At 34.0% G+C, this 13,726-nt stretch overlaps 1 protein-coding gene across 3 annotated transcripts; it reads right to left on the reverse strand.

Annotated features, from left to right (window-relative positions):
* Positions 1–1,891: 1,891 nt before the first annotated feature.
* LOC124534739 lies at positions 1,892–10,602 on the reverse strand. 3 transcript variants are annotated; one of them, XM_047110736.1, is made up of 11 exons: positions 10,449–10,602; positions 10,077–10,346; positions 9,867–9,959; positions 8,982–9,141; positions 8,219–8,279; positions 7,381–7,528; positions 6,471–6,599; positions 5,094–6,065; positions 4,007–4,142; positions 3,461–3,513; positions 1,893–2,099 (listed from the first exon to the last, which is right to left on the reverse strand). In XM_047110736.1, the coding sequence occupies exons 2-10, from the start codon at positions 10,323–10,325 to the stop codon at positions 3,488–3,490; spliced, it is 1,974 nt and encodes a 657-aa protein (XP_046966692.1). In that variant the 5' UTR covers positions 10,326–10,346; positions 10,449–10,602; the 3' UTR covers positions 1,893–2,099; positions 3,461–3,487. The 3 variants fall into 3 exon arrangements, with proteins under 3 accessions (XP_046966693.1, XP_046966692.1, XP_046966691.1); XM_047110737.1 differs by lacking the exon at positions 10,449–10,602 and having other exon boundaries at positions 1,892–2,099; positions 9,867–9,966; positions 10,077–10,219; XM_047110735.1 differs by having other exon boundaries at positions 9,867–10,346.
* Positions 10,603–13,726: the final 3,124 nt, after the last annotated feature.

The raw sequence follows: 13,726 nt of genomic DNA on the forward strand, positions 1-13,726 counted from the left end.
ACTATTAAACACCATATATCTGTTTTAATACTCCGTTAGAGTTTATATTAAATAGTAATATAGATTAATATGAGTTAACTACGACACATTTAAAACTGTTTTCTATGACAACATTAAGATCTCAATGTAATATGAAACACATATATTTATATATTAGTGTATGTTATTTTCTACGATAAGTATTGAGTGTCTTATATATAACACGACAATTATACATCTAATTGACTATGACATATCCTAATAAGTAAATGCAAATGATATATACAATGATTAAGAAAACACATACATAAAAATAATACTAAATCAATTTTAATGTTATTTGTATGTATGAGAAATTACTATCAACACAAACTAAAATTGGATATTTGAATGGCTTTTTTTAAATGTAAATGGAAAGGCCATGTACATATATATATTAATATAATAAATGCGAAATTAATTCTATCACACAACTAAGCTAACAGCTGAACCGATTTTGATGAAACTTCTTATTGAAACCTCTTTTGTAGTAATGTAGAAAGGACGAAGGCTTTTTATGTCTTTCAACTGACGTCATACTCTTAAAACACGAGCAAAGTCACGCGAAATCTAATATATATCTAATCATATTTTTATTAATAATAATAATTAAAAATATATCAATCTACAAGGACATTTCTAAATTTAGTACCGTGACGCGCCAAAATTTTCCTAATCGTTGTTGTAAATGTTCATAATCTATACTAATATATTATAAATATTAAAGTAACTTTGTCTGTTTATCCGCTCTTTCACTACCAAACCGCTGAACCGAATTTGATGAAACTTGTTATGAAGCGAGTCGAGATGGCCCAGTGGTTAGAACGCGTGCATCTTAACCTATGACTGCGGGTTCAAACCCAGGCAAGCACCGCTGATTCATGTGCTTAATTTGCCTTTATAATTCATCTCGTGCTCGGCGGTGAAGGAAAACATCGTGAGGAAACCTGCATGTGACAAATTTCATAGAAATTCTGCCACATGTGTATTCCACCAACCCGCATTGGAACAGCGTGGTGGAATATGTTCCAAACCTTCTCCTTAAAGGGAGAGGAGGCTTTTAGCCCAGCAGTGGGAATTGTTGTTGTTGTTGTTTGTTATGAAGCAAACTTGACCTCCAAGAAAGCACATAGTCCTCTTGTTTGCCTGACACGTGACAACAAACACCCTAAAACGCAAGCAAAGCCGTGAGCGATTACAAGTGTTAAATAATTCGACAAACATCTCGTGACGTCACTATGCACTATATGACGTATCCATATATTTATAATAAGTCGCATGATTTTAAAAACGTATATAAATATTTAAAAAAAAAAAAAAGTTTGTGATAAATTCATAAACAAAATATTGAACTATACATCATTCAAATACCCAATTGTCTATGGAATTTTATATGATATTATTAAGAGTAGTAGTTGATTATATATTACCAGTAGTATGTTTTAATTATATAAGACTACACATCAATTCAACATCAATTGTTAGCGCTTAATTCTTAATCGCAATTAATAATTAAATAAAACATTTTAAAGCCATAATAGAAGCAGATCTAAAAATATTCATTTATGTTAAACATTATGAATATAATTTTCAAGTCTTTCCAAGTACACATATGTATAGTATGACACAACTTAGATGTAGCATCGGCTAAATTCGTTAAACCGATCACGTCCGAATTGAGTACGCTATCCCAAATTATCAATATTTATTTCTCATGCGAATATGATCTTTGCACAAACGTAATAACTTGTAATATCATATGACCCAATATATTCGTCAATTTGACGCGTCGATTTACATGCACTTGCTTTCTCTGACGCGTGAATCTATAGCGACGAATAGCGTAGAATGGCGCGATAGGGAGCCATTTCTATTGGTTGTGTAAATCGGCAGGAATCGGTTTTATTTTCATTCCATTGCATTTTCCGATGCTACATCTAATTTGTGTCGTATTATACATATTAATGATTATATGATATAAATATATGACATATCAATGTCGTAAATGCTAATATGAAGTAGAATATAACGAATACACTCGTAACCTTGCACAGAATCATGAGGAAAGCCAGGATCGACGGCTGAAAAAAAAAAGGAAAGTAATTATATCAATCACACCTTTTAAGATACATTAAAACCTTTGTGGTTGTTAATTTTTATAACAACATACTGACTCATAATAATGTAATTATAATATTGTCAGTGTTTATTTCTATTCTTCAATGATAGTCCAGGAATTTTAGCACCAAAAATCCGTCCGCTCTACATGAAATCCTTCTACGTGATTTTTCGATTGGATTATGTCCCCCAAGTATAAAACCGAGTTTCTGTCGTCCGAAACCGCGAGCGTTAGCCGCCATGTTGGAAAACGTTTTTTTGCATATATCTCGGAAACGGTAAGTTTTACGTTAAAAACCGAAGAAATCTTTTTTGTAGAGAACAAAATTTCCCACCTTTTTTATACCAACTTTTTCCCCTTATTGTTGATACTTTCCGATATATTTAAGTAAAAAAAATAAATATTCTTTTTGTTTCTGTAAAGTACCTCAATCATTTTTGGAGATACGAAAAAAATGTTTCAATTAAAGTTGGAGAGCATGAAATTTTCTACAAATTTTATATAAAACATTTTGTACAAACTTTTTTTACTAATTTTATACAAAAAATATTGAGTTACTTTACAAAAACAAAAAAATTGCTTTTTATTTACTTAAATATATCGGAAAATATCAACAATAGGAGTAAAAGTTTGGTATGAAAAAGGTTTATTCGGTTTTTAACGTACAACTTACCGTTTTTACCGTTAAACTGGCGGCTAACGCTCGCGGTTTCGGACGACAGAAACTCGGTTTTATACTTGGGGGGACCCTCCGACATAATCCAATCGAAAAATCACGTAGAAGGATTTCATGCAGAGCGGATATCTAAAAATCTTGGACTATGAAGTAATACTTCCAAAACCAATAATTCAATACATAATATCTCATAACGGCTTACTTTAAGAAATATATTTGAAAATAGAATAAAAATGTTACTAAATTTTGACCTTTTTGTTTTATTATTATTACTAACAATTAATTTGATAATACATGTGGATTGATAACCGACATTGGAGCTTTCCGAAAATATTTTCGAAACATGGATGAATTTTTAGGAGAAATGCTGCACTGAATCATTTGGTTTAGTACCTAAGCATGCCTGATATTCTTATCACCACTCACTTTGTATATTTTAATCACTTTCAACTATTAATTAATAAGTTTTCTTTAACAATTAAAAGCAAATATCTAAAAGTAGAACAGCTGTATATAATAAAAAATGCTTTTTACAGTTTATTAAGCATTCAAGCATTTATTTTCACAGCTGGTTATGCATAAGACTAAGACAATTTATATAAATAAATAAAAAAAAGAAAATAATCTAATCATATAGTTTTACTCACAATGAATCCTTCGCATATCATTGAATTTCATCCCATAATATTTCTAAAGTTTTCTGTATTTCGAGTTAAGGACATTATTAGTTCAAGTAAAAATAAATCAAATATCAGCCCGTAAGTGTCTCAGAGTTGGGCATAGAGCTTCTTTTCTTTTGAAAAGTTTTAGTGCTTAATTCACCACGCTGACGCAACGCGTATCGGTGGATTAATTAACGAACTATTAAAATCTGTTTCGGATGAAAATCTATCAGTGTTCCCAACAACCTTATAATAATATAACATAATATCGGAAAACAGCACATCCATTACTCTGATCCCAATGTAAACTTACATTAAGATCAGCTAAAGCACTTGTGTTATATACATACAGAAGTAACAACGGTACCACAAACACCCAAGACAACATAGAAAACTAATGGACTTTTTCTCCTCAGCCGGGAATCGAACCCGGGACCTCAGAGTGGGGTACCCATAAAAACCGGTGTACACACCACTCGACCACGGTGGTCGTCAATTATAAGCCATCTAGTAATATTTATAAAAGGATACGGAGGCATCTATCGGCATCGGAGGGGCTCGCAAACCGCACGACAGCGCATCCGGGCGTCGTGAACTCCAGGAACACGACTTGACCGAACTCCGACAGACTTTGGCCGAGATTGACGAAATTCGTCGACGGCGGCAGCTGGGAAAACAACGTTAGTGAAAACATTTACCAAACGTGCGTTGCGTTACAAGGGGTCAAAAATCTTCAAAAATTGCGTTAGGGGTTGTCCATTAATCACGTGATCTTTTTTTAGCATTTTTTAACCCCCCCTCCCCATTGGTGATACGTAGTGAGGTTTAAGACCACCCCCCTCCCCCTTCTCAACATCACGTGTATTTTTAGTACCTACAACGAATCTTAAAATTTTCTGAATATTATCTTAATTTAAATACTATAATTAGACGAAAAAATAAATACACGAGATATCTTACTACATCCCCCCCCCCCCTCCCGCTTGTGTTATTTTCGTGATTTTTATCAAACCCCTCCCCCCTTTTCAAGCCTCACGTGATTAATGGACAACCCCTTACGTAATACATATGATTCAATAGGCTATTTGACTGGTTTTTAAAATCCATTTTATATTATTTAGTAGAGGTTAAGGAACCGAGTAAAAGTTGATTTTTTTTATTTCTAGTACATATTTGCCGAAAAATATCATATTAAAAATTCCATATTTAAATAACGCGCGAAAACGCTACTTGGTCAATATGGCGCTGCAATGGGATCGGTGACATCACTTGGCTGTATTTTAATCTGTGATACATATAATAGAATAGCAAGGTTTACAAGAAAGTGACTTCATCATAAGCCCGGCCTATCAGGGGCGTGTTGTGTCATGTGACAAACGTTTGAAAAAATGCTTTTTTATTTATTGATTTTTGAATAAATTAAGTATTATTTTCAAGTTTTGTTAGTAAATACCCATTTTTAAACTCATAATATACACTGATTACTATATTTCATAATTGATTTTTCGCATTGTCAAATAGCCTATTGAATTGCTCCCATTATCGTTTGATCACTTTTTTCTTTTGTAAATTTTCTAAATGGTTTTATTTATAAGGAAGAATTAAAAAATTAACTTACGCCGCTCATCTGAACTGTTACAGCATCAGCGCCTTTAATCATTTGAACATTACCGAGCGTCGCCTGTGACATATATGGCCTCAATGGCACAACGGGGCCATTGGGCCTTATTGTGTTCGAAATTTGAATGCTCGGACTCGGACCAGCGACCGGGGCAGGGCCCCTTGGCGAACCAGTCACCGGGCCTACATTCCTCGGACCCGGAGCTGGAAAACGATTCGCAGTCGACAGATGGGTGATAGTCACTGGGACCGGTCTCCTCATGGGACCCATTGGGCTAGGCATGGGGCCTCGCGCTATTATCGGACCTGGGATCACGGGCATATTACTCGACCCAATCACACTTATGTTAAAGCCTCTAGCTGAATTCGTTGCCTCGACGCCGGGTATCGGTGGGCAGTTGGCGTAAATGGTCAAAGGATTGGAGATTGGTGCCATGTGTCTTGGACGCTGCATGGACCCTGAGGGTACGGGCATCATATTGCCGGTCGCGCGTATCATCAGCGGCTGACTCATGGGGGTGAAGACTCGGTTGCTTTGGAACTGTCCTGGCGCCGGGGTGCTCACCTGAGACACCCTCTGCCCTATCGCTCCGAACATGTTCCCATTATTCCTGACAACCGACTCGCACGCCGACACGTCACTACCCTGTTCAGACACGTTATCGTTGTGTGCGCTCGAGTTACTCGGGGCCGAACGAACGACCGGCGTCGAAGTTTCTCGATCGGTCTCGATCCCGATATTCCTCAGCAGATCCGGTTGAAACAAATGAGCGTCGATGGAAGACTTCTGGCCCTTGACGAAACGCTTGAACTGCTCGACTAGATCCGGAAGTCCTTTCCCGTACTTCCCGAGACCGGGCCCGACGTCCGCCAAGCCCTTGGGTAGAAGCGTGTTCGTATCTCGGGAATTGTTCATCGTTACTTTGAGGGTTTGCCCAAATAACTTCTGTCCGTTGAGCATTGATATCGCCTGAAAGAATATTAATAGAAATTAATTATCTGTGCTAAAAGAAAAAACGCTTAAATGACTTGAATTGCTTAAATGGCTAGAATAGCTTAAATGGATTAAACGGCTTAAATGGATTAAATGGCTTGAATGGCTTGAATGGCTTAAATGGCTTAACGGCTTAAATGGCTTAACGGCTTAAATGGCTTAACGGCTTAAATGGCTTAACGGCTTAAATGGCTTAACGGTTTAAATGGCTTAACGGCTTAAATGGCTTAACGGCTTAAATGGCTTAACTGGCTTAAATGGCTTAAATGACTCAAATGGCTTAAAGGCTTAAATGGATTAAAGGGCTTTAATCACTTAATGGCTTAAATGGCTCAAAGGCTTAAATGGATTAAATGGCTTGAATGGCTTAAATGACGGTACCTGGACAGCTTCAAGTGGATGGCTATACATGATGTTAGCGTATTTATTGGTCATGGAGTACACAGAGCATACGAGAACTCTGCCAGCCAGCTCGAAGACTTCTTTTAACTCCGTCTTATCACACCGAAACTGTCAAACAAAAACATACTTTATTTCAATACGTTTAAAGACGAATTTCGTATAATCATTATTCAAGACTGAAAAACTTATTAAAATAATTTAGCAATCTATAAAAAATCTTTACAATACCATTAATAAATACACTTGCATTATAAAAATATAAACAATACAGTGAGTCGAGATGGCCCAGTGGTTAGAACGCGTGCATCTTAACCGATGATTGCGGGTTCAAACCCAGGCAAGCACCGCTGATTCATGTGCTTAATTTGTCTTTATAATTCATCTCGTGCTCAGCGGTGAAGGAAAACATCGTGAGGCAACCTGCATGTGACAGATTTCATAGAAATTCTGCCACATGTGTATTCAACCAACTCGCAATGGAACAGCGTGGTGGAATAAGTTCCAAACCTTCTCCTCGAAGGGAGAGGAGGCCTTTAGCCCAGCAGTGGGAATTTACAGGCTGCTGTTGTTGTTGAAACAATACAGAGGATTAAGACTACCAATAGTCCGGATTTATTTACAAAAGAGTTGGAATCCGACAAGTTATATATTCAATGACAAGATTCTATATGTTATACTCTGAAGTATAAAGAAGTGATATACTATCTACTATCTACTCTACTATCACTTGTAGTCAAATTTAAGCAATCAGAATCAAAACAAAAATCGCGTCGAACACAATATCTCCCAATAATCCAATATGTCTATTAAATATCGGATTATATGGTGTACCGGATTAGCCAGATACCGGATTACCCACTGTATGCAATTGAAATTGAGTTCAACTTACATTGGTTACCGTCACCCAGTTTGTCAGAGGTAATTTGATGCCCAGAGATTCTAGGTACTCTTCTCTTATATAAAAAGAATTCTCATCGGACGCCAGCTCAAAATCAACTCTCACTTCCGGTGGATCAGTTGCTGCCGTGTTCGACTCCCTATTGAGAACAAAATATATTGAATAAAATGTATTCGCATGTGTGAGTGTACAAACGTGTACACTAGTCACAATTTCAGATATCGTTGTCTTTGTTTAACTTAACATTGTACGATATGCGAGAAAGAGATGAAACGGATATAATATCAAAATCGGTTCAACATTCGCTTCATCTCTTTCTCACGTATACGAATGTGAGTACGAGCGTGCATACATGCGTGCACGTGTGCGTTTGTGTTTACGTGCGTGAGGATGATACTACGTGTGCGTGTCGTTTTGCTTGTGTGTGTGTATGTGTATTTGTGTAAGCGTGTGTATGCACTTATATATGTTTATGACAATGTTTCTTTTATCTCCCAACTTGACATAGTACCATAACATTATTTATCTCCAACATAGGACAACCTTAATAGCACATTATACCATACAATAATATTTTAAAATATATGTGCTCCTTCATTCATAAATATTAATATGGAAACTACAAAAAAGGTAAATGAAAGTTAAGCCAATTTTTATTATATTAAGTACTATTTAAAAATTAAACATATGTGGTCTCTATAAGCCTGTCATATAAGATGTATATGTATGTCATATAGGATGTGTATGTGTAAATATAAGATGTGGGCAAGCTATATCAATTATTTCCTTTATGAATCACAAAACAAACAAAACAATATTGAAAGCATACCTTTCATCTATTTGTGCACTTGTGGCAGACTGTACATCATAGGCCGTTTCTTCCATATCATCTAAAAATGCAAAAATAATATGAAACATTTAAAAAATAAAAAATTATGTCATAAGACTTTCGCATTAGCCACAAATTATAATTAAAAAAAAAAAAAAAAAAAAAAAAACAATATAAATTTCGTTAACAGTGTGCAAAGAGAATATAAGCAGTATATTAACTTCCAGTCTTATCATAATACTAATTTTGATGCAGTGCTAATGTCATGTGTGGTTTAAAGCTAGGAAAGTAAGCTTGAGCTCTGAGGAAGGCCAGACTTTTTATGCCTTGACATGAATCAATCAATTTGTCAAGCTGATAAAAAAGTTATTAAGCACTTTTTAGTGACAGCTAGAGAGACAGAGTCTGGCAGGTGAAGTCTGTGAAAATGTCAAAACATCTTTGGTCCTTTCCCTGAACTCATTTTAGTCCTCAGATTGGTAACCCATCAGATTAAGTTAGGGTATAGAGATATATGAAGTCTTAAAACCATTTTGTCCTCTCATAGTCTAACTAGTACTAGATCAATATTTATGTAAAGTGGCTCAAAAATGACATTTTCAAAGTATAAATTATTTTTTGCCTAATAGCTCGATATAATCTATAGAATTAAGCATATCAAGTATGTTTTTGAGAATGTAGTTCCATATTCTTTATAAAGTTATACAGAGCAAAGCGCCACATAACAGCTAGCTATATATAAATTAATTTAATTATATATTACCATCTGTATGTACTTTCAGTTTGCCAGCTGCCTCCATCTCCTTCAACTTATCATAAACTTTGGTTGATTGCTCCTTATTCGGAAACTTTAGTTTTATTTGAAAATCTGAGTTAGTATTTCCTGCTCTGCTATCGTTAATTCTTGAGATATTGATTCCGCACTAAAAATAAAAGCTTTGTTATAAGCAAAGCAAAGGATGTCTAAATATTTTATTGCTAAATTCATTTTATATCCATTAAAGTATATGAAACATGGTCTGAGCCTGATTTTAAGTGTTTTCTAATTAAAATATATCTGTGGCATAAATAGTTCCCAACAGTTCTTAAAATGGTTGATATAATTCAACCTCCCTCTTTATAAAACCTCAATAAAACCTAGGTATTAGAAATACAACTGGCATCTTTTAACTGAGATTTCCTTAAAAATGTTTTTCTTTACCAAGAAATATAAATTATGTTCGTCATAACTAAACATATTTTAAATGATTTCGCATTCTTAAATATTTAAATTCATATAGTTTGATTGTAATGTCATATAAACATCGCCAGCAGTTTCTTCATCATAATACATATGGTATGTGTCAAGAATCCAATTATTGCATGGATAGACTTTTCCCAAAGTCATATTGCCAAATAAACAAGCAAACATTTTAATAGAATCGGAATCGCAGCAAGCATTAAATATGATTATTACCCTGATATGATCAAAGTCAAAAGCCCAAGTTGAACGACTTAAAGTAATCTGTTTTATGTGAAGTACATCTTTTAAGCATATGCATATAATAAGAAATATGATCCAAGTGAAGTAGGTTTGAAATATATATTTTTTTAGTATGTTAGAAGGCAACAATTATGCAAAAAATGAGTGTTGTATGTTTTATCTTACCTCATCTTTGATAAAATCAATGATTTGCTGAGACGTCCATTCTCCGGGTGAGTTTGAAACATACAAAGTGTAGTTTACTGTTTCTTCTTTAATCTGCAAGCTATTTGCATCAACAATATCATTTGAATTTTCAACAGATTCATCGCACTGTGACTCTGAATACCTCGGTCTTTTTACTATTACATTGGAGTCAGTGTTGACTTCACTCACCCTATCATCTTCCTGCATATTTACAGGATTATCTTCTGATTTGCGTTTGACGCCACTTATTTGATTTTCGTTATGTCTATTCTCCATGTTGTGTAGTTTTTGTAGATTCAAATATATTGCAGTAGTAATTGTGTCTAATTCACCAGAGTCTTCGCTTTGTTCCCTTTTAACGTCAGTTATTTCCAGATATGCTGCCGGCACATTTCGATTGCCGTTATTACCATTGTTGCCGTTATCATTCGCCTCCATTTTGATAAACGAACTCAGAAGCTGTTAGATTAAAAACGAAAATACAATAATAACACTGAAATGATTGTTTTGATTGTTTTTGATTAAAAACGAATGAAATTTAAACAATAACTCTAATATTACCTCCACGAACTTAATTCATTTGTTCAAAAAAATGATTTTTTAAGCCATGATAGAACGACATAGCTTATTTTTACACGGTAACAGGTAACTGGAGTAGTTATTGATCCGATAATTCAGAGTTCAGACTTCATACATGTCTGAAAACACAATATTAATTTTGCACTGTCAATGTCAAGTGAATAAGAAAATTGTACTGCATAATTAATTGCCAGCGGGAAAAACACTTACCCTACACATCTAATCTCTATATATAGTTTATAAAAGCTTCCCGCCTTTAGATTTTTAAACTTTTTAAACTACACAACCCATATTAATGCGCTTTTAACTAATAAGCGGTATGATTCAAGGGGAAGTTATATGTTTGATATGATATGAATTATATGTTTAAGAATATACATGCATATTATGATAGAGAAAAGCCAAGAATATCAACTATCCTAGCCAAACAAAACAAAACTTATTTTTATGTATTTTTTTAATATAAAAGTTGTATATACACCGTTACCGTACGCGTATATAGGGTACAACAAAGGTTTGTAATAATATGCACTTAAATGTTTAGTTTTATAGTTAAATATATTTTTTGTCCTCCACCCTAACAATTAACCTAATGTAACCCTACAGTACATGTTTTTTTTTGCCTTTTTTATAGGATTAGTTGCAAATGAGTAGGATGTAAGGTCATACCCGATGGAAAATAACTACCACCAGCCACGGATATTTGCAACACCTGGCACCTGGCAAGTAAAAGGAACAACTAGGTCAATATTTCAAGCCGCTCTCCGTTGAATCGGCCAATAGGTTCTGGGGTGCTTTCAGATGTGAGAGCAGTAATCCATGCCATTGTACTGTTTTAGACGATAAACTGACATAACATACCGTCTGGCATAGCAAACAAAACTTTTTAGATGCCAGGTTCGAAACATTTACGCCGAGTGTTTTAATAGTAGCTGAGGCAGCAATGGAAATAAAAGAATATACATTTGTTAGTATATATACTAGACATATAAAAAGTAGTAAAAACATCGAATTTATAAAAAGTAAATAGATATTTAATAAAATCTATGTATGGTGCATTATGCGTCCTCATATTTGACCGTTAAATTTATAAATTGAAGATAGTTAGGATTACCTATATCAATAAATATCTTTCTATTTATCATATGATTTCTATACAACCAATTGTTACCAAGTATCGTTATAGTAATAAGTAATAAGAGATCGTAAAATAAAGATATCACTTTTTATCCTTATATTTATTTTGTAATTTCCAGGAAGCAAATCTTTCCAATCAACTCCTTAAATACGCACCTCGTAGTATTTTGATTGTCCCTTTATCTTTCATTTAGCTGTTCTCCAACAAAAGACCAGATAATAAGTTTATTTTTGTACAATATAACTGCTAAAACTTCCATCACTACAGCAGTAATCCATTCTTTTGAATTACTTTTCTGTCTTACTGGTATTCACATTTGTGAAGATACTATTCAAAGTTTGGGCACTGAAATTTGGTAGGACCGGGACGGGTATGTGGGACTCAACCGGGGCCATAAGGGCCTCGTGCCAGGGCTGAAGGCCCTGTCCTACCCACTAAAACCATCCTCGGGTTTCTACCATGCTGCCGAGTGGTGAGGTAACGGGATCACCAAGGGCATGCAACCACGACCTCACCAGCGGCAAAACTCTCAATCCTAAATTTTCGCGAATATTACACATTTAAATAAAACTAGTTATAACGGATTTGAATCGCCTATATTAATTATTTTTGGCATCCCGACGTTTCGAGCACTTTATAGCGTTCGTGGTCACGGGTAGACTAAGGTGGCATTTGTCTATTTGAGGAACAAAAGAAATATTATTTACAACTACCGCCAACGATTTCTCAATTGGTATCTTGAATAACGTTCCGGTTGCACGCAGAAGGCACTGACTGTATCTTTAGGTCTTGCAGTCTGTTGGATTTGGGATTTTAAATTTTTAATAAGTGGTTCCCAGGTGTTAGAAAGTCTCCAACCATCTTCTCTATTGAAGTTCGGATGTTTTTGAATTTCAATAGAGAAGTATACAATCCCTATAGTTTGTATGAAAAATGAAAATAAAAATGAGTAGATACTAGATACGTATTTAATCGTTTCTGCATTTTTAACCCCTAAGGTGTAAAATACACCTCATTGTTGGATGGAAAGAGAAAAACATAATATTTTAAGTTAATCTGTAAATGCAAAAACATTACATTTAAATATAACTGTATTTAACTAATATTGTTGTATTTTTTTAATGTTGAAAAAGAGAAACTACTGAGTTTCTTGCCGGTTCTTCTCGGTAGAATCAACTTTCCAAACCGGTGGTAGCTTCACTTAATTGTAAAATGTCGATTCAAAAGTGCTTTTAAAAGCCCACTTGAATAAAATTTATTTTGGTTTCAACTTCTTCCAAGGGAGTAAGGCTGCGTGCTGCTTTACACATATATCAATCAGATAACCCCATAAACAATTACCACTTTTAGTAAATAATTGGGTAAATATAACTATTCCAGATATTCATTAAATTTTACTTATTAATTTCAATAACAGTATGTTCAATTTAATTATTATTTCATGGTATATATAAACGAACTAATTGCACAAAAGACTCAAACGTTCCTACGATAAATTTATTTACAGATTACCGTCAAGCTATTAAAAGTTAAAACAAATGCTTAAATATTTATAGTCAATGCGTTGATCAATTAAAACGTGTCATGGATCTGTATGCGAACAGAAATATACAATTTCTGTTTTAGTAATACAAAAACACATTATTCTATTATTTTTATTAAAGGTTTTTAAATGACCTGATTTGGCCTATTTGCTTTTTAAATCATTCCTAATTGACGTGTTTTACAGAAAGCTTTTATGCATCCTAATTAACGCAATTACATTTTATATTTTTATTAATAATAAACACACTAGTATAAAGAATATTTTTTATTATTGTTTATATTTTTAAACATTGTAATCCTTATATATTGAAATAAATTCTCCTATTTACATTAAATCGGCGACCGTCATCTTTTATTTCTAATTTTACGCGGGAAAAAATTGTATTGATTTTTAAAGTCATACGAATGGCGTTCTGAAATCATTACATTTATTTTTAAGAAATCAGTAATAACAAAAATATGGATTTATTAAATATACATTAAGAATAATATAAATGTAACACTAAAAATAAGTATTTTAACAGGAAGGAGCAACATACATAAATGGAATATAAAAAGCTCACCAAAAAATAGCAAC

The sequence above is a fragment of the Vanessa cardui genome, chromosome 13, assembly GCF_905220365.1.
Source record: "Vanessa cardui chromosome 13, ilVanCard2.1, whole genome shotgun sequence".
NCBI lineage: Eukaryota > Metazoa > Arthropoda > Insecta > Lepidoptera > Nymphalidae > Vanessa > Vanessa cardui.

Excerpts from the sequence above, each read along its gene's own strand:
- LOC124534739 (XM_047110735.1), bottom strand. The coding sequence starts at position 10,325 with ATGGAGGCGAATGATAACGGCAACAATGGTAATAACGGCAATCGAAAT. Across the intron at positions 9,142-9,866 it reads TTGATTTTATCAAAGATGAG|TGCGGAATCAATATCTCAAG; the intron begins GTAAGATAAAAC and ends TTTTATTTTTAG. Across the intron at positions 7,529-8,218 it reads AGTGCACAAATAGATGAAAG|GGAGTCGAACACGGCAGCAA; the intron begins GTATGCTTTCAA and ends TGTTCTCAATAG.